Raw genomic sequence first — 25959 nt, forward strand, 5'->3', positions numbered from 1 at the left:
ATTTTTGTTTGTTTTTTTTATTCAACCTTTTTTTCCAAACCAGGAATGTACTAGTTTTTTTTCCTCTCTTTTTCGAGGTGTGGGGGGGAGGCAAGTGGACGGGGGAGGGAGGGAGGGAGGGAGGGAGGGGTCGGCGTGATGAGTCGACAAGGGGGTAAGGAGGAGAGAAGAAGAGGATGAGGAGAGGACACAAAAAAAAAAAACTTTCTCAGACAGAGGTGTCCCAAATACAAAGTCTCAACACGTTACATACGAGAAGCACCTCGCTCCGCTGCCTCCGCTTGATTTCTATTGGCATAAAGAAACACGCACTCACACACATGAACACACACACGCACACTTTCGCCAACGGAGAGGTGAGGGAGCTGGGCGGTAGCTGCTTCGTTATTTTTTTTCTTTCTTCTCTCTCCTCCATAGAAGCAGCACTTTCTTCTGTCTCTTTTCAACATGACAACCAGTGGCCGTGTCCGTGGTTTTTAGAAAAAGCCGACGCGTTGAGTCGGCCAGTCAAACACAAACAGTGAGAGCCAGAGACACAGCTTTAAAATAACATCGACGTGGAAATCAAATCAAATCAGCAGAGGAGAAAACATAACAACACACTTTGAGTCCAAGAAGATACTTTGACATTCTGCTGAGAGGGAGGGGGCGGGGAGCGTAGGGGGCTGAAAACGGGGGCAGTGGCTTCTTCGTCGGAGCCGACGCCGTAAAGTCCGAGACGTTTTGTGTTCCCCCCCTCGCAGGCGGCAGCCATCTTTGAACAAAATACTGTCATGTTGGATCGGAGTGCTCCCAAAGAGCTGCAGGAGTTGTTGAAGAGAGAGAGGAACAGACACTTCATTTGGCTTGGAGGATATTTTAGGTACTCTGAGCATGTTTAAATAGACATAGACTTAACAGCATACATCAAAAATAAAAAAAAGACAAACACAAGTCGGCAGTTGTACAAAGAGAAGAATTAGAGGAGTTTCCCCCGCCCCCTTCATTTCGTCTTTGAAATCAATTTTGATACAGTCGAATACAATCCAAACTCATCCATGGTATAAAAACATATCTGAACATCATCATCGTGTGTTGAACAAATCCATTTCAGACAAATGTGACACTTAAGTATGAAAGATATCTCCATATACAATGTTAGATACTGATACAAAACACAGCTGAGAAATGTCGTCAGGTCCCGATTGAACACTGGCTTCACACAGAAAAACATGGCTACGTCACTGGAGGCCTTATGTGTGTGTCTGAAGAAATAAAGAGCTTGAGCCTTTCCACTGCCACCCATTTTACACAAAAGCCATAAACATGTTTGAGCAACACAAAACTGCTTTTTTTTGTTTTTTATACTATTTTTTCAGCTTTTTTTTTTTAAGTATGCACATGTGAACATATTGCACCTCTGAACACAGCTTTGTGTTATTGCCCTCAAGGTTGAGGTGCTGGGCACTGGCGTGTTTGTGTGTGTGTGTCTGTCTGTGTGCGAGGGCGTGTGAAAGAGTGGTGAAAAACACAGCGCACACAAACGCTCTTTTCATCCCTCCCGTGTCCATCGGGTCAGTCTTGATCACAGAAATAGTCATATGAAAGCAATCAGCATTTCTGTCGAGTGTGGGTGAGCGTTTTGTGTGTGTGTGTGTGTGTGTGTGTGTGTGTGTGCGTGTTTGTGTGAGAGCAAGCAAGCGGTGGCGAGAGAGAATGTATGTCGTTCAATGCAATCAGTAGGCATTCGTGAGAGTCATTAAAATGTGTGAAATCTGTGTCGGGCTGTGTGGGATGGTGTGTGTCAAAAAGAGTGTGGGGACTGCTGGAGGTGTGTGTGTCTGGGGGGGGGGATTTCTCTTATGTGTGTGTCTGCGGCTTGCAGTGCACTGTGTGTGTGCCTTTGTAATAAACATAGGGTGTGTGATGCATTTCAACTCAAATGTTGGCGGAAATGAAGCACAAATCCAAAATGTGCCACAGTGTGTGTGTGTGTGTGTGTGTGTGTGTGTGTGTGTGTGTGTGTGTGTGTGTGTGTGTGTGTGTGTGAGAGAGAGAAAGCGAGAGAGAGAGTGTGTGTGATGAGAATTGTCCTTTCCATGGTTAAAGTTCAAACTCTTCCAAAATCTGTTTCAGCTGTTGGTCCGTGGACTCGGACAGCTCCGCTCAAAGAAAATGTTTCTCTCCTTTTCCAGCCACTCTTGTCATTTGCTCTCTCCATCCTTCTTTTCCTTGGGATCCTTCATCTCTCACTCCTGCCGCTCCCATCCTCCCCTCAGCTTCTTTCTCTTCAGTGTGCAATTCCTTCACAGTCCTTTCTTCCCTCGTCTCCCTCCCTTTCTTTTTTTAAGTTCTGCATTCAGACGCCACTTTATACCTCCTCCCCAGACAGCACTCTCTCTCTCTCTCTCTCTCCCCCCCCTGTTCTTTTTCCTTTATTCTTACCCCCACCACATTTCCCCACCATCCCCCCCCCCCTCCCCCCTCACTTCTTTTCACTTCTGCGTTTGAAAAAAAGCGTTTGAAAAAAAAAAACTTTCATCGATGGTTCTACCTCAACACTTCCACAAACGAGGTCTAAACTTCAAAACTACGGCATAGTACAAGGAGCTATAAAAATATACACAGAGTTCAGAGACCCTAGAGGGGGTGGGAGGGGAAGGAGAAAAAGGGGGGGGGGAGTGAATGGGAGAGGGAAGAGAGGAAGAGAGACACAACCTCTGTTCGCCGGGAGAATTAAAAAAAAAGGGATTAAATTAATATACAATTTAAAGGGAAAAAGAAGGAAACAAGGTTGTTCTAAATTGTGAAAAACAAAAACAGCGGATAAAAAATGTCTAGCAACAGAAGTGTAGTTTAACAGAGTGGGTAAAAATAATAAAACAATAGAAAACAGGAAAAAAAACATCTAGAAATTATTCACTGGATATTCATATATATAATCTATAAGTGTTGATAGCGATAAAAAATCTAACTTTTTTGATATTCGCTCACTATTTTGTGTTTTGGTATTTAAGACAAGTCTAAAGAACGCACGCGTACGCACAGTCACTCACACACAAAGCGCACACACAAACTGAACCCCACGCGCGCATATGCAAACTCATATGCGACATTTGCTGTACTGAAGCACACTAACTGCACACACACGTCTAATGTGGAGCAGCAGCGCCATAATTATTATCCAATGTGTATGCACACTCGCAACCGTCGCACACACACACATTATTAAAATATACAAGATTCTGAGTGTCACCGATCGGTCAGACCTCCTCAGGCTCAGGCCTGGGCCCGGGTCATGTGACCGCCGCCCAGGCTTGCTGATTGGGTGAGTCCGAGGCCCCTATTTTTCTCAGGAGAAACTATCACAAACAAACTAGAATCCTATTGGTGAGTTAGTGGCAGGGGCCGGTCTCTGCTTGGCTGATGGAGCTCTGAGGGGTGGGGCCGGTGGGCTAGGCAGGTATGGCCTCTGGGAATCAGAGTTCTCCGGCGCTAAGTGGGATCAAAGGTGTAGTTTTTCTTTTGTTAAAGTCCTTATAGTTCTCTTTTCTTTTCTTTTTTTTTCTTTTGTAAAACATCGCAAGTCCCAACGGCAGGTCCATCCTCCTAGAAACAAAGTGTGTGGACACACACACGAACACACGCTGGCGTTACGGGGACGACTCTTCAATTCAGCACGGGGTGGGTCTCGTTTAGCTCTGAGTTAACAAGACAGGGGGCTCTCAGAGGCTCTTGCCCATTCGTGAGGGCCTTGTTAAAAAGGGCCATGTACCGGGACTCTGCCCTTAACACACACTTTGTGGCCTAGTGTGTGAGAATGGGGTCGTGTGGGGGGGGGGGGGGGTTATTCAGCTAAGAACATAACTGTGGCCGGGCTCACAGGGCAGTAAGCGGTGGTGGGTTGGGGGGGTTGTGGGACAATACTGGTAGTATCGAGGGGTTCAGGGTCGGAGCTGTGATGGCGAGCTTCGCCGCGGCGGGGGGGGGGGGGGGGGGGGGGGATCGGTTGGTGATGGTTAGGGGGAGGTGGGTGTGTCCAGTCGGCCGGAGCAGCGGCCGTCTCATACTTTGTAGTAGATGTTGGCCGGGCTCTGGGGAGGCATCTCCTGGACGATGTAGACGGGGTGTCCGTAGTCTCCGCTCACCTTCTCGTAGTGCGGGCAGTAGGCCGAGTCTGACGTCCGGAGCGGGATGATGATGTCGCTGGGCTCGGAGCCGTTGTTGTTGGAGCTGCCGAGGCCCCCGCCCCCTCCACGCTTGGGGCTGGTGAGCGAGGACAGCGACAGCGGCGGGTGGTGGGTGTCCGAGTGCTTGGCGTGCCGCCGCCTGTAGCACACCACGCAGATCACGGCCGTCACCAGCAGGAGGAAGGCCGAGCCCCCCGCGGCGCCGGCGATGAGGGCGATGTTGGAGGGCTGAAGGGGCCCGTTCTCGCCACCGCCCTCCCCCCCGAAGCTGTTTGGTCCTCGGGAATGGGTGGAGTTCCCCGCTCCGCCTGAAACAAATCACAGAACAATCTTACTTACTTACTTACTTACCTTCCACTCGTACATGCATATCAATCGACGCGAACAGGCCGGAGCAATAACGCAGCTTGCTTTTCGCAATTTCAGTTTTCATGAGCTCTTAAACAAAACATACCGATCCTGACGGGTCTCTCCCACAAAGACATGAGTAATGGCGGTGGTTTAGCTCCGCGAGTGATGGCTGCGAAGGCTTAACCCGGAGGAATGCAGAAAATCTCACAGACGCTCACATGTGGTCTCTTTATTGATGTAATGAAGTGGACAGCAGTGCTTATAAAAAAGGAGAGAGATGTCCGCATAGACTCGGTGTGCGAGAGTGAGAGTGCTGCGCCGTGTAAACTCTTGTGGACAGCCTGGCTAAGCCGCAGTGTGTCTCAAGGTAACACACTCTATTTCCCTCGCCTTAACAACTGTATTTACTTAGCATTTCAGCCGGCCACATGAAGAGATCCTCCCCGTCCTGCTTCTACCACCAGACCACACACTGTTCCTGCCTGCCTGCCCGCCGGCCTGCCTGCCCGCCTGTCTGTCTGATTATCAACCTGTCTGTCACACTATCTGTCTGTTTGTCAGCCTCTCTCTGTTGTGTGTCTGCCTGAAACCTAAGATCTTCACAGCCTCGGAGCTCACAGTTTTCTCAGCAGGAGGTTGGGTCAGAACTCAGCAGGTGAATGAAGGTCTGGTTGTGTGTGCATTGGTGTGTAGGTGTGTGTGTGTGTGTGTGTACTGAGGGGGGTGGGGGCTAAGGCTTTGGCACTTGGACCGTGTGCATGTGTGTGGCGAACTGGTTAAGGCCGGTAATACGAATCCCTGCTATATAGAGCCTTTGGATTGGCCTATCATTATTCTTGGCACACATCTCTTTCTCTTCTCCCTGTCTGTCGCTCTCCTCCGCCTCCTCGCCCTCCCTCGCTCCGTGGTTCTCTCCATCTTCGGGTTATTGTAGCCGTAATGACCCACCTTGCTCTGAGCTCAGTGCCTAGCAACGCAAACACGCGGACAGACACGAGCATGTGAGGAAATACGCACCTGACCGCACCTCCCCCTCACCCCCGGCTTGCTCAGCACCCCCCGTCGCGCCGGACTCACTGGGACCGAAACGCTAATGCCGGACGTCGATTACGCTCCCTTCTCATTCTCCCGCTTTCTTCCTCCCTCCATTAACCCACCATCCCTCATTCTCCATCTCCATTATGGTCGCCGCCTTTCACCGGCTCTCTTTATTATATCCTCCCCCTTCACCTCTCCTCCTCCGCTTTCTCTTCTCGCTCCCCCTATTTTCCATTCCTCACTCCGTCCTCTGTTTCCTTTTTTTTTTTTAAATCACACTTTAAACCCCCCTATGGCCCCTCTTTTCTATTTAACTAGTGAATTTTACCTCTCTTTTTTTTACATTCAACAGGTCCAAAATTAGAGAACATGTCAAGGGGATAACAAAGTGGTTGAGCCAGCTGTAATTCACATAGCTGTTCATGTGTATGTTTTTTTTAAACACATTTTTTGGAACTGTTTTATAATGCAAGAGAGTCGAGGCCCTATGATTTCCCACTAATCTGTTGCACAGGTTTTATGGTAATTTGTGAAAATGCCAGCATATGCCATCAACAACCTAAATGAATACATTAAAGGAGATCCGAGAAGATTAGATAATTAATGGCGCACCAGTAACTCTGACACATCGTGGCATTTGATTGCTGCTTCCCACATAAGACTACTTAATAAATGATTTTTTTCTCTCTCTCACCATTTATGTATTACATACACTCCTAACTCCTGACGCTCTTTGCGCTGCTAGTTTTAGTTTCTGGTTTCACAATGGAAGATGCAGATGCTGTGTTTTTTTTTTAATTTGTTTTTTTTAAAACGTGCTACCGTCCTTTTGGCTTACTTTTGCTCAAACATTCTGCCGGTATCACCCAGGTTGTTCGAATAAGTGCCATCGCCGTGAGCAGTGCGTGGATTAAGGATGTAATGCAGACCTACTATTAAATCTGTATCTATGTCTGTTTATTTCAAAGAAATATGTGTATTGAGATTTACACCGAGTGGGAGTGAGATGGAGTGAAGCTGTTCAAAATCATTAAATTGCTTACTGCTTGCTATTACTAATGCACACACAGAGCCAGGCTTCAGTGTCAGATCACGAGGTATAAATAACACCAGCTTTATCCTGCAGAGCTCAACTAATCTGGCGAAAACTGATGACAAGTTGTTGAGAATAAACACCAGGATATTAAACCTTAAACCATCCACACCTCCACGCTACAGGCTATTTCGAGACGGCCAACTGGATTGTCTGGATGTAATGATTATGAGACCAGCTCTTAACGTTTTTTAAAAGGAAAAGCTCACGCCAACATTTTTTTAAAAATACATTACATTTTTTCCTCTCACCCGTAGTGCTATTCATCAATCTAGATTTATGACTCGGGACTCCGAGAGGGAGGTTTCATGTGACCCAATAATGCATTCGTTTACATCCCTAGAGAGGATCAGATTAGACAAACAAAACGATTGTGGACAAACCAGCAACATTCCAGTTATTTACTTATCCATAAAATGATTCACACGTGAATTAGAAATGCTGGCAAAACAATCATTTCAGATGAGTGCGTGCTAATGTGTCCTTGTGCGAGCGGCAACAAATGTGTAAAATCCCTCATTACGATGTAAATCACTCCTGGAGTGTGTCCAGAGTCATCTGTCTCATTCGGGTACAAACAATGCACAGCGCTGCCGCTCGCTTCACACATGCAGTTCTCACCTATGTGAGGTATATGGACAAGTGATTGGACGAGGTGTGAAATGAAAATAAAGAGATGGAGAGACGTGCACACGGCTGAGAGCGGATCACTTCTCCTCCGCTGAATGACTTTGAGGTATGAGTGTGAATCTTTAGCCTCTCTCCATTTCCATCTTCGTGTTCTATTCCCTGCTCCTCTTTGCTTTTCAATTATTCCTTTCTTTTTCCTCCTCGCGTGCCTCCCACTTCTCCCCCGCCCCGCTCCATCACTCCCCTGTCTCTTCTTCTCTCTTCCCTCATCTTTCCCCCCCCCCCTCTTGACGGAACTCGAGAATCCAGGCCACCCAAACTAATGACAATATAACTCTCTGAAATGTCGCCGCCGGTCTAGCCCTCTCTCCTGCTGCCCTCTCCCCTTTCTCCTCCCTCTCTTTTTTCTTCTTCTTCCTTCTCCCAAGGTAGCTATTAGCCATCCATTCCCCGCCTGCAGCACTTAGCTCGGAGGGCCGGGCGCAGAGACCGGGAGGAGAGCGATATAGAGCAGTGGAGAGAGAGAAAGATGTGGAATTAAATAGAGAGATCCACACATGTCACCGCTGCACATTCTCCATCTGTCGCCTCCCTCCCTCTCCCCGCTGCCTCTCCTTTTACCCAGCAGTCTTTTCCCCTCCATCCATTTTGTGGATAGATCCACTGTGGATTACCGTCGTTTGCTCTCCTGCTTACCTGGGTTTCTGCTGGTGGTGCGACCTGCTGGCGGCTCCTTCTTCGGGGGCAGCCCGTATTGGCCTGTGGAGGAAAAATGAGAGTGGAAGATGAGCAGAAATACCAAAAAACGAGGCTCTCGGAAACTGGAACCAATAACATCAGCAAAGAGCGAGCAAGCCGGAGAGAGTAATAGAGACGGAAGGGCTGTAATAACGGCTTCCTCGCCCATTATGAGAGAGCACATATTGATTGGGCTTCTATGTGCCGTGTACGAGCACTTTTCCATTTGTTTGAATGGGAAACTAAGGAGAGGCTGCTTGTTGTTTTGGCCAGAATTAATTTACACAAGGCCATAACGGCTTGTAATCTGTAGTCGCTAAATCAGGCCATCTGTCTAGCAAGCCCCCAGAAATGGGGATGGCATTAAAGTGTGTTCATGGGACACACGCAAACACACACACAAACACACACACACACACACACACACACACACACACAGAGAGAGAGAGATGCAGATGCAGCTATTGAACAAGTGCCACTCCTCACAGCTGAAAGAGATGGTTGCAAAAATACTCATTTGGTTGGCTTCTGAGCAATCTGGCCAACAGTACGCCGCAAGAATATAGTTTTTATATAGGAATACATACTCAGCTCCGCCGTTTATGCACCATTTTTAAAAAAGTCCGTTATTGGACGTTGCGGCAGCAGGGGGAGAGCAAAAATGGATAGAACCATGGGGTGCTTATGGATGAAACTGTGCAGTAAACCCACACACTGCATTTCGCTCCATGTGTGCTGTGTGTGTGTGTAGGTGTGTGTAGGTGTGTGTGTGTGTGTGTGTGCCAACCCTATACATGCTGACATTTAGAGAAGTGTAAAGCTAATGGCTGGCGGCTCCCTCATGACAGTCAACCAAACAGAAGTTAGGGGCGGTGCTGTCTGGATCAATAGAAACGACTGTGTGGTCGGCCGCGGAGGGTGGGGTGTGTGTGTGTGTGTGTGTGTGTGTGTGTGTGTGTGTGTGTGTGTGTGTGTGTGTGTGTGTGTGTGTGTGTGTGACAGAAAGCAAGCAAGACAGATAAAGAATAAAATAAGAGAAGGCAGGTCATTGTATGTGTGTTGGCCAAGGGTACAAGTGTGTGCGTGTGTGTGTGTGTGTGTGTGTGTGTGTGTGTGTTTTGTGTGTGTTCCTCGGAGTGAGGCAGAGCTCCATATCTCATCAGGGATCACCATGAGGCGGCACGTCGCTTATTTAGATGACAAACAACACAGACGTGACCTTTCAGCCACATAGAAGATAAGACAGGAAGACAGAGGAAGAGCGAAAATAACAGAGAGGGGGGACTGAGAGGGGAGAGTCGGAAGGAGAGGTGGCAAGCATGCAAAGAGAAAGGGAAGTGATGAGAAATGGGAAAAGGGGAATTTGAAAAGGAAGCGAGCAATGTTGTCTAAGTGAAAAGGGGAGAGAAAGATGGCAAACAAAAAGATATGTGTCTTAGATCTTCTTAGAGTTGTGTCAGAGGGACTTGAATATGTGTGTGCGGGGAAGGTAGCGTTTCCATTGCCCATGTGGGGAGAAAGCACTGGGACGTGTGTGTGGTGCTTCTATTGAGCTGACTGTGCTGATCTCATTGGCTGATAGAGCCACATCAGCGCCACTTGGCTCACTGCGATGTGCACCTACAACACACACACACACAAGGTCGGATAATGCGGGACAGTGGGGGGTCGTGTGAAGGACAGGTACCTATTATGTGTAGGAATGCGCATCTCAGTGAAAATGCTTAAATGGGCTTTTCTGAAAAGCGTGCAATGCGAGGGTCATTACCTGTGAATTCTTTTTATTTGTTTTCCCCAAACAAATTATAAGTGTGCGTACTACACGTCCTTGCATGTGTGAACTTAGGTTTACACCTGGAATGTATATCCGGGGATGGGCGAGTCGCAATGCGCGTGTGTGAGATTGTGTCTGTCTGTGTGTGTGTGTGTGTGTGTGTGCACGAGTCAGCGGTAGTTAAAAGGGAGAGTGAGAAGGGAGTCAACAGGGCTCATTGGAGCTGGCTGATCCCACACTTCTCCCACTGTTCTCACCACTCAACGTGCCCTAATATGCTCACAGAGAACACGCGCCAACAAAGAGGCGAGTGCGTGTGCGTTTTTTCGTTGCCGTGTGTAGGAAAGAGGGGCGATGCCGGGCACGGTTTGAAAGTGGAAGCGGCTGCACGTCGCATGAGGAATGTGCACGGCTCTGTGCTGTGCAGATGGGAGATGGTGTGAGATGCAGCGGACCGAAAGGTGGTTGTAGTCACCTCTACCGTGTGGTAGAGGTATCGTCTGGGTGTTTTGAAGTAGGGTTGTATGAGGTACTCAGTACTACTGGTAGTGGTATCAGTTTGTGTTATTGTGTGACGCAATAACACAAACCGATCCATCGTGGCCGTGCGAGTCCAGCAACCCCCCGTCTTCTGCTGGGTAACATGTGTGTTTTTCTTTCATGAAGTCTGGTTGCTTTGAAGAGAGCAAAGCTAACGGCTTCAGTGTAACTGTGCGATGTCAAGGTAAAGCATAACAAAATAACTACATATTTTAAATATCCTGTACATTTGAACTGATATTGATGTCTAAAACAGGTTTTGCTGCCCCCGTCCACACAGCTGCACATTGCTTTGCTCACGTGCTGGTGCTCCTGTCTGTTTCTCCATCGACTGTAGGTATAATACACACATTATGGATAAGTACCTCATACAACTCCACTTCAAAAACACCCCAACAATCCCTTTTAAGTGAGCGATGGTGTGCATGTGTGTGTTATGAGTGAGCGCCTGAAGACCAGTTGTGGACTGTGTGTGTGTGTGTGTGTGTATGTGAGTGTGTGTGTGAGAAAGTAATGTAGGACAAGGGAGTTGACAGGACTTACTCTGCCCCACTTTCAGGACCACCTTCATGCCTTGCGTGGCACACACTCCGCCTCTCATGCTTTCCAGGCCTTGACGCGTCCCATCTGACGTAGCTGGAGGGATGGAAAAAAACAAAATGACACAATTAGCCAAGTACCAGGGCGGTGCACACGCATACACAGGCGGTGAAAAAGACATCCGTTAAAGCCACACAAATTCACTTTCCCCCGGTCTATAGCCGACGCCAACAATGGCCTCTATTCATATGGTCAGCCATTCCAGAGTCAGCGAGTGACATTTGCAGAGCCAGCAATTTAAAACTCCACCAGAAGCTCTGAAATGTCAAACTACGCGGCGGCGGCGGCACTTTAATGAGTCCTCATTTAGCAGACCACTGGCATTCATTAACACCCCCGCTGCGCTGCATGGTCTCAACCGCTTTCAGTCCAGTGCAATTGCTGCTGGGGCCGGGGAAATAGCCGGAGTGGGGGGGGGGGGGGGGGGGGGGGGGTTAATTTAGAGAGCCATAGACCGACTGAAGAAAGAAAGTAAAATAAAACGGGACCCCTGAGGCACAAAACACTGTGTGTAAAGAGAAACTGGAAGAAAACCGAGTATGTTGAATGAGTTAAAGCTCCAATGTTTCATACCCCATTACCGTCACTGGTGCTCATGTTTTAATTAAGCGAGTTAGAAGAATTTTTTGGGATTTGAAATTGCGTTAATACAGGCAATGAGGGATTTACCGCGCATTTTTAAGCTCGCAATGCTTTTTTTCATACACTGGAAAAAGAGAACTGCAACAATTCAATCAACATAGCGAGAGGTACGGCGTCACGTATCCAATCGGCCTCCCAGCCTGCTCTCTGGCGGAGCTATAGGAGGGAGGCCGAAGGAGGTCAAGCAGCACCGACTAAGTGCACAGGCAAGAGGGTGTGTGGGCACGAATCCCTGTAACACTCAAACACTTCTTCTTACATAAAGCATGTCTTCCAATGCATTAAAGATCAATGGTCTGCAGGTCACAGAGGCTGGAGGAGGAGTGAGAATCCGAATGGGGGTGGGGATCAAACAGTAACATTGGAGGGATAGAGACATGAAGACAGAGAGTGCCAGAGGAGGAGAGAAAGAAAAAAAAGAGAAGGAGGTGAGGAAATAAAAATCAGAGTAATTTGCAGACAAACTTTTTTTACTCATTGCTTCGGCCTTTCCATCACACAAAGAGTTCTTTTGCTACAGTGGCGAGTAAACATATTATACTTCCCTCCACCAACACCCCAGCACACACCACCTGGCTCTCCTTATTTTTCCCTCTACAGCACCCGGGGCTAAACCTCAACTTGTCCTCCTGAATGAAATATTTAAAAAATAATAATTTCAGCCCCTCTACTCAGCTTCAGGCTATAGATTAGCCTGTCTGCAGCGAGGCAGAGAGGGAGGGATGGCGGATGGCTCAGGAGAGAGAGGGAGAGAGCGAGAGGGAGAGAGAGGGAGAGGGAGGTGTGAAAAAGAGGCAGCTTTACTTCTAACACCTCCGTCGCTCTCTCTGTCTCCCTCCATCTCAGCAGGATGCAGAGTGTGAAAGCAGGAGGAGGAGAGAAGCAGGCGGGGGTCAGGGCGAACAGCACTATGGTGGGGAAGCCAGGAGACAGGGATGGATGAGGGGATATATAAAGAAGTGCTGCAAAATAAGTTTGTCCTCTCCTTCAAGTACTTCTACAATTTGTTGTGTTGCCCACGCATTTTAAATTATAGTATTTAATTTTTTTTATGCGTGATACCTGTTACACTTATGTAGGAGGAAGATTTAATCTATTTCAATGAAGTTCAAGTGATTGGAAATTGAGTTTATGCTTTAATTGAAGCTTTTTCTTTTATTTAATTTGGCTGCTCAGATGTCACATTAAACTTGTTTATTTGTTTATTCAGAGATAAAAGATTGGGCCTCAAGCAAGAACCACTTTTATGGACAAAACAGATTTATAGCACAACATAATAGATGTCGAATTATACATGGTTTAAATTCTTAATATACAATAGGAAGCAGAAAACTACAGCAAATCAATGAGTTTTCTGTATGTTTCATAATAATAATAATAATAAAAAGAAAAAAATATTTATATTGTGGATAAACAATATATATTCCAATGCAACACACTTATTGAATGCAACTGCACCTAAATCACCTTTATTTTTATTATTATTGACATATTCTCGTCCAGATGAATAGTGTATACAAAACAAAAGAATTAATAATTAAATAAATTCTTTGAAAAGTATCATTATATCTTAATTATCCGAAAGCTAAAAATGTATCTCTGTGATGAAGATCCCTCTGATCGAAGGAATGGATGGAGGATGGAGTCCACTGGTCTGGGAGAGAAGGGCGGAGGACGATGATATCTGAGAGTAATAACTCCTGACACACAAAGGAGGACGAGAAGGTGCACGGGAGACGAGGGAGGTGAGGAAGACGAGGGCAGGGAGAGGAGGATGAGGCGGTGCAGGGAAGTGAGGCTGGGAGACTGATTGCCTGTGACAAGCTGTTTGTGATATGATGGGGACAGGAGACTTTGTGAGACGCTGGAGATGACCCATGCAAAGCCCAGTGGACACAGGGAGGAGGAGGAGGAGGAGGGAGGAAGACAAGAATTACAGAAAGAGGGGAAAGTGGTGCAACAGAGAAAAAGTAGAGCAGTTAAAAACGGAAACTAAGGAAGGAGTTTAGATGACATGATAGATAGCAGAGAGGTAAAAGACTCTAATGTCTCCATTATGAAAAAGTGCAGCAGTAATGGATACAAAGCCGAGGGAGACAGATCGACTGAGAGCCAAATTGAACCAGGAGAGCCTCCACATGTGTGATTTTGCAAATGAGAGTTATTTTTTATTTTACATCACAGGTCACAAATATCACACGGGCACATTTCTGTTCAAGCAGTGGACTGCACCGCGAAAAATAATCCTCTTCAATCCATTAAACGTGTCACAGGTGGCCCTATTTCTGTGGATCTCTTCTCTGTTACCCGGGAACAAAGTGGATCAAAGAGATCGGAAAACATTCCCCACCACCAAAGTGCTTAACGCGGGGAAATGCCGTGAAGGTGGATATCGCCTAATCACGGGTTTGAATGATCACACCCGTGAAATCCTGATGAGAGACGAAAGACGAGAGGCGAGAAAGATGGGGAGATGTGGGAAAGGCGTGCCTCAAATCTTTCCCACCTCACTTCGGGAGGACAGAGAGAGAGAGAGAGAAAATAAAGAGAGTGGGGAGGAGTGTATTGAGCAATTTGGGATGAGATAAGAGGAGAAAGGAGGAAGAGCAGCGAGAGGGAGAAAGAGGGAGACAGGAGAGGGATGAGTAATTGAGACAATGATCAGCAGTGATGGAGTGTGTGTGTGTGTGGGCGGGGGGAGGGGCGGGGAGAGAGGAAGGGCGTCGCTCCGCCGCCCTGGTTTAGGGCAGGAAGACAGGAGGGAGAGGCGGATGAAGTGGAAAAACTTAATTAATGAAATAATACCGCAGTCAACCTCGATCAGACCGCACAGCGCCGGGCCTCTGCACACGACGAGGGAGGCAGCCAGGCAGGCCGGGGGAGGAGTGTGTGTGATTTGTGTGTGTGTGTGTGTGTGTGTGTGTGTGTGTGTGTGATGTGTGTATCTAAAGTCCATAGAAAGATCACAGAGTGGATGAGAGTCTCTCATTCTTATTATTACCAAGGTCAGTGCTGGGCCCGGCCTCCTCTCGGCCTCTATCCTAGCCGCCGAGCAGGAAAGTGGACTCATATCTCGCATCGTTCATTCACTCGGGGGCTTAGACCCCCCCCCCCCCCCCCACGCCTGACATGCTCCATGTTGAGTGTCACCCGCTGCAGCGGACTATGCAAAGCGACTTCATTTGCATTAAGACGCAGCCCGGACCTCAGTGTTTGCCATCGCAGTCTATTCCTTCCCCCCTCCTGTGGTGTGTTCTGCAGCCCTGGTTATATATTCCACACATGCTGAGTGACAGCCGGCCTCCCGCAGCAAAACACTTGCTCCTGTGTGAGTGATGTGAGTTTGTGTGCACGCCGGCGTTGTTATTTCCGTCACGTCCTTCTGTCTACTTTGGGACACGACTCACATTTATTTTGCTTTGCTCAAAAAGTCACAAGAAGTGCCGTCTTCTTGATTTCAAGAATCTCTGGTTGAAATGGGATTTTGACATCACGTATGCATTCTGGGTTTTGGTGCAATGTGCTGGGGGGAGGAGGGGCACTGCGCCGGGGATTCTTTGGTTAAATTATCAAGCGGGCAACCCCAGGGCCCCCAGAAATGAAAAACATCGTTTAAGAATATCAACAATAAATGATAGTGGCTATAACTTGGACATTGTCACTTAATCCTGAGGTCACGTGTCATTGACCTCAAGCTGGTTTGAGATTTTTAAATCATTGGTAGTCTAACAAAACAAAAAAGAAGATGCCATGCACATTGCTGTTTCTTATCACCAATATATATATTTTTAAATCACATTTTGTTTTAATTGTTGAAGACCTCATACTTTATAATGAATACATATAAAACATATTTGCATATCTACTTCAAACTGATTGTGTTCAGTTAATGTTTAATTCTATCATCTATTTAGAATACTGACTGGAAATAAAATTGAATGAAATATTTATTTATTTTTACCAGAACATTTTTTTTTGCAATTTGAGGGGGGAAAAAAAAGAATTATTAAAATGAAAATGTGTGTTTAATCAAGAAATTTTCGCCACATACCGACGCTCGGTCACTTTTTGACGTGCTAATAATTATGTCGCCGCACAAACACACAGTGAACGTTGGGGAATTCAAACGGCAACATCTGTTAAGGTTTAGCAAAAATAACTCATGGTTTGGCTCAAAATAAGTACGTAAAGTAATTAAAATGTGAAATAACACAACATGTTATGAGATCAGTAACAAAACACAAGTACAGAATACACACGTCACAAACAACGTTGACATTTAGAATAACTCGACAACAACGAACCGCAGCCTCCCGGGTTGAAAGCCCTGTGCGTGTCCTCCCTCCCACCCTGTGTGTGTCTCTGTATTACGTCATCACGCTCACAGAGCATTGCAGTTACTTGAAAGCACGGAGCGTCTCACACAGAGGACGCCTTGTGCGTCGGTTTCAGACGACGACAAGCGGGACAAAGTGTCAGGATTTGACAACATGGGAACGAGACAGGCTGATTTAATATGTTTTACTTGAAGACGACAGGATATATAATACACCGAGGAGAAGGGGTGTGGGGGGGGTGTCCACCAGGGCTCCCAGGCAGATTAATGTCACTTGAAAAGTTATGAGGCTGGTTTTATAGGAGAGATTGAGGTGAAGCTGTCCAAGCACTGGATGTGTGGCCCAGCTATTGCAACAGTACAAGCCCGCTACTGTACACATACACACATAAAGTACACACACATGCCCGGAGTTTGATGTGGCTGCATCTTTTCCCCAGATGACAGCGAGATTAAAGGGAGCCAAACTGGGAATGTGGCGCGCAGAGAAAAAGAGCAGATTAAACAACAAATGGAATGAATAAAGAAGCAAACGAGGGCCAAGGAGGAACAAAGCTCGCTCTGCGCTCTCTGACGTTACGCGAGCACCCCCGCTCGCCTCTGGCGTGTGATGGCGTGCGATGGCGTGCGATGGCGTGACGGCTGCGTCACGTCTGTGTCGGGTTCGCGAACGTGAAGATCACGAATACAAATGCGTCGTGAAAGACACAAACACAAGTGGGTGTTGTTTTTTCGCTGTGTCCCCGGGCACACTGGCGCTGCATGCTAAGGCTGGAGTGGTTGGAGTGTGTGTGTGTGTGTGTGTGTGTGTCTGTGTGCGTTTGTGTCAGCGTGTGTGTAAAGTGTGCCCATCTATGCAAATCAACCTAAAACCAATGTGTTGCTTCACAGCAGCTTTGCCTTTAAAATCCTCCTTTTAGTTCCACTTGTTTGGCTTTTGGACCACATTCTACTAAGTCTGTCACTCGGGTGTGTGCGTGTGTGTGTGTGTGTGTGGGGGGGGGGGGGGGTACTTGGGGGCGGGATTTACAGTGTGTCATCTAGGTGATGAAGAGCATATAACCTGATCCCCGCTCCCTGGAGGTTGACACTCACAAGGACTCACTCCCTCCTTTTCTTCTTCTCCACACATCCTAGCACCCCCACCCAAAAGAAAACAGAAAAAAAGAAAAAAACAGAAAGAAACCTGGATGTCGCCATCGAAGTTTCCTGCAACTAAAAGCGACTTCATAAATCCGCCATGGCGCTTTTACAACCCGGCTATGACGCATTAACGAAGCTATCACAAGCCATTACCTCGCCGCTGCGGCGAGGAGGGGAAAAAGGCATTAAGTTGTGTACTGAAACAGAACGGGCATTATTTTAGCTGCCCCCTCGAAAAACAGAAACCACACCGGGCGAGTATTATTTTCACATTCCGTCTCCGAATACACAACACACTACATTACTTCCAACATAGCATGAGCTCTTTTTCCAAACTTTTAGTTTGTGCAAGGAGTGCAGCGTTCTAGTTTTTACGGATGCCGACAAAGGCCCACTGTCGACTGCTGTTGTGGTCGCTCTTGATCCACAAAACACGGACGGCGCAAAGGCGTCGGCGCGTTTGGCGCCTCTGTTGCACGCGGCGACGTGGCGGTATGCATGTGGTTCGGAGAAAGTAATGCGAGAACGAGACGAGATTTGTGCCGATAAAGATTTGTTGGCCAGTTAAATATAGATAGCGTCCGCTTTTCTTTCCTATAATTGTCACCAATGTGTGTGTTTTGCTTTGAATGTGGAGCGAGCACAAAAATATGGCATTTCTTTGGTTCTGCTTTTTTAATTTAGATTTTTCTTTTTCTTTCTGGAATAGAACATTTAATCTGACCCGTGCAGAGCTAAAAGGTTAAGATAAATCTAATTACTTTACTACCTAAAGTGCATGAACAAATTAAAGCCAAATTCCTGTCTGACAACCAATTTGGCCGATTCCTGATGGGAACTCTTCATTTCCATTTTCATTTGTATTCTGCAATAATGTGATTTAAAACGCACACAGGTACGGCATTCGCTCTGGGAGTCAAAGTAAACGTTCTTAAACAGCTTCGTACAGGTTCATGTGGGACCTGGACAGGCCAACATCAGGAGCCAAGTCATGGTCACAGGCTGAACTCACATGATGTGTCACATGATGACCAAAAAAACACACACACACACACACTTTCACGGAGAATCTCACGTAAGCCCCCAATTTCACACATGCCTCCACAGAGGACACCATTACCTCAAAACCTTGACATGTCATACACGCAACCAGCACATACACACATATATATACACACACACACACACACACACTCACACACACACACTATCCACCAGGGGAAAATGATCTCAGTGTCTTTGCTTGAGTGCGGTTGATCTCTCCTCTGTGCCCGATGACATTTTAATTCTCAGCAGTTATTCTCTTTCCATCCATCCTGTTCTATTACGATCAAAGCACCCCACCTCTTTATTCCCCCTCTCTCTCTCTCTCTCTCTCTCTCTCTCTCTCCTCTGCCCCTCCCTCTCTCTGTCTGTCTGTCTCTCCGTCTTTCGATGTCCCGCGCGCTTGGAGGGTGGACGACTCGGAATCACATCGTATTAACCTCCAGCACCAAAACACACACAACAAACTGGGCCACGGCACAGCAGCCGCCTCCTCCTCCTCCTCCTCCTCCTCCTCCTCCTCCTCCTCCTCACACCGCCCCAACGGAGTTCCGAAAAAGGAGGACTAGAGTGTGGAGTGCACCTGATATCTATGTCTGACAAACACACACACACACACGCACGCACGCACACACACACACACACACACACACACACACACGCACGCACACCGCTGAGAGGGAGTCTGATTGCTTGTGACAGATCCGCTGCCATTTCATGTCTTAGTGAGTAAAAGAAATAATATTGTTGGAGGTCTGAAAAATTCTGAGGTATTCTGTCACATGGTTGTTTTAGCTTGGACTAAATCCAGCTCATAATTTATTGAGACGACACCATACTGATAATCTAGTTTGGTATTTTCATGTCGTATTTGTGTGAGCGTGTGGCCTCTCATTTTCATACATCTAAATGTTTCATGCATGTACGCAGAGGTCATTGAGTGTGTGTGTGCATGTGTGTGTGTGTGTGTGTGTGTGTGTGTGCATAGGAGACATCCCCCAGTTCATAATCTGGTTTGATGTACAGCCGGCTAATGATGGCTGCAGCATTAACACAGTGTGGTCACTGTGTCCCTGCACGTCAATAAGCAATCTGCACACAACCCCTTAAAGCTGCTTATAGTCCCTATAAGATATATATGGGGCTGAGGGGGTCAGAGAGAGAGAGTGAGAGAGAGAGAGAGAGAGGGAGGGAGAGGAGGGGCGGGGGGGGGTGACATCACTATACATAAACACAGATGTAGATTTCTTCCCAGTCATCCATTCTCACGTTAATTAAACGGCCAGAAACAGAAACAAATCCCGGACGAGAAAATAATCTGCGTTGAGTGAATGTCAGCGCCGGAGCATAGACATGCATAATGGACCGGCAGAAAGAAAGAAAGAAAGAAAGAAAAGAGGGAGCCATTATAAAGAGGCCCAGTGACTGGCCGGATGAGCCTTGTGTAACGTCAGTAAAGTGCTGGCCATGTAGGACATCACGACCAATGTTCCTTACAACTGGGTCAATGTTCCCGTCCCGGGGCAGCGAGGGCATTCTGTCTGTGTGTGAGTGTGTGTGTGTGTGTGTGTCGTGAGTATCTATCCGTGAACTTCCACAAACCTGTGAGAAACTGCTATCCCGGCAACCCCCTGTCAAGTACACCTCTGAGTGGACCACCATGCATATTGAATGAATACTTCAATGACTACTTATCAATACTTAATGAATGCTTATCAGGGAATCCCTGAGTGACTTCTGCAGCACTGATTTCTATTTAATGTTTTATGAAAGGCTTTTTTTTTCTTTTTAAAGGACCCGCAAAGCCTTTTTTTTTTTTACGTCTCTCGGGTTGGTTACGCAGCCCGACACCGGCTGAGCGGCGCGATGAGTCCACAGGCGGGTCAGAATGTCTGAACGTGAGATTATATCCCAGTGAGATGATGTCGTGACGGAATAAGGAGCAGTCTGGTCGTCCCCTTCGGACCCCGCTGTGCGGCATGTCTTAAGGTTTGCGTGAGGCCGTTCTGCATCATCTCAGCCCCTCGATTGGAGGCTTGGAGAAATGGGTCAGCGGCAGCCTCCGCCGGCTCTCCTGCTCTTTGCTAATGTTTTTTGTAATTTTTTTCCCCAGCCTCTTTTATTCCCAAGTCAATCCCAGAATAAAGTCGAAACACCTCCGGTTGTCCACTCCTCCTTGCGGCTGCCTGGATCTGGGTTAAACCAGCGAAGTCCATCACTCACTTCCCTCTCTCCCCTCCTTCCTTCCTTCCTTCCTTCCTAAAGAAACACTTGCCGTCTCCTGCCATAACAATTGAGTCATGAGCACTTCTTGAAGAGTCCTATGGTGATTTTGATGAATGGAGATTTGCCATGTCGCTGAGCCGACTTCTGTGTCTCAACTGAAAACATGTCACAGTGAATTCCCACCATTGCTTTGTGTCTTGCTTCCCCCTATAGCTTTCAGGGTGGACACACACACACACACACACACACACACACACACACACACACACACACACCTGTTGTATAAGAGGGGGGAGACAAGACACAGGCTACCATATCATGACTAATAGTACAGGAGAGATTTCTCCCTCTTACATTAAGGCTCCCATAATTCATAACGTTGTCTTTTTTTTTAGGCCCTCAAACTTCCTCCACTCCCCTCCCCTCCACCCAATGTACGCACACACACACACTCACACACACACCTGTGAAGCACACGATCGCTAAAGAAAAGCCCTCAGTCTCACATTAGCCTGATTTACTGTCTCAGTTTAAGCATGCATTCGGTGCAGCGAAGAGGAAAACGGGAGACGACTAACACCTTACTCGCCCGTCTCCTGTCACTTTGTCATACTTTCATCACAGGGGAGGAAGGAAGGGAGGGAGGGGAAAGGAAGAAGAAGAAGAAGAAAAAAGCCATCACTCTCTCCTCCAGTCGCTGTTGCTTCCCCTCCCCTCCAACATTTCCCTCTGCCTCTCCTTTCAATTATTGCCTTTATGTTTCCATCCTCGCTGCCATCCCACTCTTTGTTGGGGCTTCCTCTCAGGCAGAACCTCGCTGTGACATTGTCTGTCATTGCCGGATTACAGCATTGGCAACTCGCCACAACACATGCCGAAGACGCTGCGGAGGCGACCCCTTCGCCGAGTGTGTGTGTGTGTGTGTGTGTGTGCGTTGGGCTCTGCCACGCGGTGCGAACCCTTCGACGAGGAAGAACAGCTGCAAGGAAAAACACACCGGAGCCAAAACTTCTCTCTGGGACACTGAGCTGTCAGATACAGTATAGAACGTCCACTTTGTATGGTGACTTTTAGACGGTAGGGGTGTTTAGTTGCTGTTTAGGGCGCGGTGAGAATACAGCGCGGATACCTTGTGTTTATTTTGGTGATTCATTTATTGGCTGATATTTTGTCTCTTTGTCTTCCTTTTACAATCTCAGGAGGTAGTGTTGAAATGTTTTTGTCAGGATCTGTAGTGTTGTGTCGTGTTTCCTGTTTTATTTTGAAGTCCTTGTCTCTCGTGTCCTCTGTTTCTCTGCACTTCCTGTCCCTGTGATTGTCTGCCCTGTCCCTGATAGTTTCCTCCTGTGTCCAATCACCTGCACCAGCCCTCTGTATTTAAGTCCTGTTCGTGTCATTCCCCTTTGTCGGTTCGTCTTGTCTAGATCATTGAAGATCATGTGTGTGAGCCTGTTTTGTTTGTTTTTGAATCCTGTTAAATCCTGTTGAGCAATAAAGTTGCCCTTTCGAGTGTTGACGGCGTTTGGGTCCAGTTACCTGCAGCTGCACATAACAGTTTTACCTTGACAAAGAAGGAAAAGCAACACTTGCATCATGTCTCTCCAACACTAGTTGCCTTTTTGTATAAAAAAATGTCAAAAGAAAAGAAAAAGCACCACCATCACAGGCCAAAACCTGATGATACAAAACCTCCCTGAAGGGCAGGCGGTCAAATGACACCGGGGTCTATTTCTTGCTTTTTAGATTTGGTATCTGGGTTATGCTTCGTTTTGGCGAGATAGAAAGTGGGAGGGAAGTTGCTCGGCTGAAGGACAAACGTCTGGTAAAACAGGAAGCTCGGAACGACGCAGGAAAGAGGGAAGTGGGTCAGCGGTCTGAAGGGAGGAACGTGACAGCGATCTGTGACACGTAGCAGGAGAGAAAGAAAGCCAAAGCAGCCGGGAAGATGGCGGCGGGGAGAGGGGAGGTGTTTCTAAATTAAGAAGAAGGGAAGCAGAAGGGTGTGAAGGAGGAGGAGGAGGAGGACGGGAGAGGGTGGAAGTGGGACAGAAAAATGGGAGAAGGTCCATGGGCGGCAGGAGCTGTGAGAGAAAATGGCCTCGTAAATGTCAGTCCTTTCTGGGTGATATTAATGGCAAATGTCAAAGGCCCAGAAGTTACAGAAGGTTGGGCCTCCTCAATACACACAAACACATGTGCGAGCGCTCTCACGCGGACTTTCTCCCCACAGACAAAGACGTTTGAAAAGAGGCAGTGAGGGAGTGGGCTTGCCGAGGCGCTGTACATCTTAAAGACTGTAATTACACATAACTGTCAGTCTAATTAAGGCTTTTAATGAACTCCACGAGAGCTCAGAAAGGACAAAAAGTCGCTGGAACATGGTGCACGTTTGTTTGCGTGTGTGTGTGTGCGTGTGTGTGTGTGTGTGTGTGCGCTCAAGGAAGATAGAGCGTATAAACGGCAACACAATCACACATTTTAATGAGTCTGAGTGCAGCTTTCAGGTCCACCGTCTAATAAACATGCATACCTGGGTCTCTCTTCTTTTATTGCACCGCGCACACACAGAACTAATTATGCCTGTCACACACTCTCTCTGGTGATAGAGTGTTGAAGCCCTTCCCTCTGCAGGAGCGTTGACTGGACCGAGAGGAGAGACCTTTGAAACAATTGGATTTGCAATTAAGGAAAACTTTATTTAGGATTGTAGCTAAAGTACTTCCCTTCTAATCTGCATTATACATCATTGGGCTCTTGGCTGCACTCTGCTGTTTGCTGGCCAGCTATAGGAAAATAGATTGCGCTGGAAGCCTGGAAAAATGTTAGGTGTTGATCTAGTGACAGATAGAGAGAGCAATAACCACAATCAAATCTTGTTTGATTTTGGGTGGGCGGACTAAATCGGGTGAAACCATGGCACAGGCTACACTTTCTGTTGTGTTAAGGGCTCTGGTCACCCAAATTATAAGAAAATAAACGTATTTTTGTACTTATTCTAACACTAGTGCAGTGCCTGTTTGTTTTCTTCTAATGTAAACCCTGGCCACAGGATTCAGCTATAGACAAAATGTATGGAACATCTGAAAAGGGACTTTTTCCCCCCCCAGCCTGGTACAGAGATCTCTTGTGCCAAATTGCAGGAGGAGCATCTACAAATTTCAAAATGTCAGAATATTGCAATGACTGGGCGTGGCTTATCTGGAGGGAGCGACTGAATCAACAAAGAAAACTTAAGGTTAACAAGTTGCTAGCCAAACAATAAAGTTATTGTCCTATGGTTTTCAGCAATCGAGTGCTGCAGGAATGATGATGTATTTTCGTAGGCCGACCCGCAAGGAAAAAACCAATGGGATGTTACCACTGAATTTTGAATTATTGCAGCAAACAAGCTCTGTGGCGGACCCACGTTACTGATACTTATACATTTTGTTTCGGCAAGATCCTCATCACAAAGGAACTACACTTTTATAAAAAAAATTTATGTGGATGCCAGTAAAAAGCTGTAATTAAGCTAAAGGTGGTCTAGTTACTAGTTTTACTTAATATAACAAAACTTTGAAATCTTATTTCAGGCATCTCAAAAACCACTCAAAAAGCCCTTTGACTTCGAGACAAGGAACCATAAAACACAAAATGCTGACTCATCTCCGGGTTTAGACAGACTGCTCCTTGTGTGAAGGAGAACGCATGGATGGTTGTCGGGATCCGAAGGACACACCCACAAAGATTCCTCGCTTTATAGTTGGTATAAAGAAGTTCAGCTAAAAGGAGTGACACATTTGAACTATCACTTCTATTATTAATCTATCACTCTTACTATTATCATTGCTTTCGATGACAGGGGCCACAAGGGGCCATCATCCGTTGCAAGGCCCCCACTCATCAAGAAAACACAGAAAACAGTGTCTCTTAAGTTTCCTTCTTTCATCGCATACCATTCTTTCAACCAGCAGCTATGTCACAGGCTGTAGACACTGTGTATACAGAAACACACACACACACACACACAGAAGCACTTTAAACCTGGCTCACTTCGAGTGTTTTAAATGCACCAGCCAAGACTGAGCTATAACACAATCCTGACGAGCATGGAGGTCCTCCTAATGGATCAACACAGATCCAATTCAGTGTTCCAGTGTGTGTGTACTTCTCTTAAATGTCCTTGAACCATGACTGCAATACTTGAAGAGATGGTGTGTGCTCTTCTCCTCGCAATGTATGCTTTAGTCTACACAGGCATGTACATTGTAACACAGAAATGTTTGACTAATCTTTACCAGTGCGGCCCCCATTCCTCTTCCTCGCCACCAATCCCCCCCCATCCCAAACACCATTGTTCTTGTTTCCAAAAGAGGAAAGACACACACACAGACACACACACACACATACACAAAACATGGGAGCAAGCCAGCCGAAATAATACATCTTGACATCTGCGCCTGCACACTGCTCGGGAGAGATTGGAGAGAGAGAAAGTGGAAAGAAGAAGGGTTGGATATGAAGGGGAAGATGATGGACAGCAGAAAGCATAGGGCAATTATATACTGTGTGCATGTGTGTGTTTGTGTGTACTGAATGTGTGTGCCAGTGTATATTTTTATAAATTCTATATGTGTGCAACAGTGAGGGAAAGAGAGAGAGCGATGACAGTTGTGTTTGTTTAGCTCCTCTGTGATTAAAGCAGCCTGCTAGAAGTTGTGTGCTTAGCTGTATGGCAGTCTGTGTGTGTGTGTGTGTGTGTGTGTGTGTGTGTGTGTGTGTGTGTGTGTGTGTGTGTGTGTGTGTGTGTGTGTGTGTGTGTGTTGTGTGTGTGCATGCTTGTGCTTGTATTCAGAAATGTGGGTGTGTTTCCTCTCCGCATGTGTCAGTCTGTCTTCAGGTTTGGAGTGTGTTTATGTGAACCTCGTAAATCTTATTTGCTCGTCCCGAGTCTCGTCCGTCCGCGTCTCGTCCGTCCGCGTCTCCTTCCCGAATGCGTCTAATCTCCTGGTCTCGCGTTTGCTTAAGTGAAATCATCCGCGGCTATCCGGCGCACCGGGGGGACTGGAAAAACCCGTGTGTCCTCATTAGCGCGAGGTTTCTCTCGGCGGTTGGCTTGGAGTTCCCGTTTGCCTGATGGGGAGTTTATTTAACCCGACAGCTGACAGATATCTGTCCGTCACCTCCGTGTTCAAGTTCAGCGAGCTTCATTAGCCCGATAAGATCCCCCCCCCCCCTCCCCCTCCCACGCATCCAAAGTAAACCACACAATGCCGAGTCTGTCAAGGTTGATTAAAACAGGTGTGGTAAGCAAACCTCTGTTGCAACTGTGACTGTAAATTATCCTGAAGGATATGTCACAACTATTTTTCGCGGATGCGTGCTGGTTTAACCTCTTCCACTCCTTCTCGTGGACACCAGTGTCCTTGGCCGACTTTACGGCCCTTCGGAGGCTGGAGATGTCGGGAAGAAATCTAAATAACGCTCCAAGGTTAGGCTACAATTTGGCATGGGGGAAGAGAAACAATATATTCCCTTGCCCTCTCACCTCAAGATATCTGAATAGAAAGGGGGTCTACTGGGAGTCCCCCCCCTTTACAGACATGCCCACTTTATACTATTCCAATGCAGTTTTAGGCAATAAAGCTATTCCAGA

At 47.0% G+C, this 25959-nt stretch overlaps 1 protein-coding gene across 1 annotated transcript in view; it reads right to left on the minus strand.

The window, feature by feature from the left end:
- Window positions 1-4017: 4017 nt before the first annotated feature.
- efnb3b (ephrin-B3b) overlaps window positions 4018-25959 on the minus strand; it is a 70024-nt gene continuing 48082 nt past the window's right edge. The window contains exons 3-5 of the mRNA XM_034557190.1: window positions 10877-10969; window positions 7978-8040; window positions 4018-4477 (exon numbers count right to left, since the gene is read on the minus strand). Coding sequence (XP_034413081.1) covers window positions 4044-4477; window positions 7978-8040; window positions 10877-10969 — 590 coding nt within the window. The 3' untranslated portion in view covers window positions 4018-4043. The remainder of the gene's footprint in view (window positions 4478-7977; window positions 8041-10876; window positions 10970-25959) is intronic.

Source organism: Cyclopterus lumpus, chromosome 18 (genome assembly GCF_009769545.1).
Source record: "Cyclopterus lumpus isolate fCycLum1 chromosome 18, fCycLum1.pri, whole genome shotgun sequence".
NCBI classification, from domain to species: Eukaryota; Metazoa; Chordata; class Actinopteri; order Perciformes; family Cyclopteridae; genus Cyclopterus; species Cyclopterus lumpus.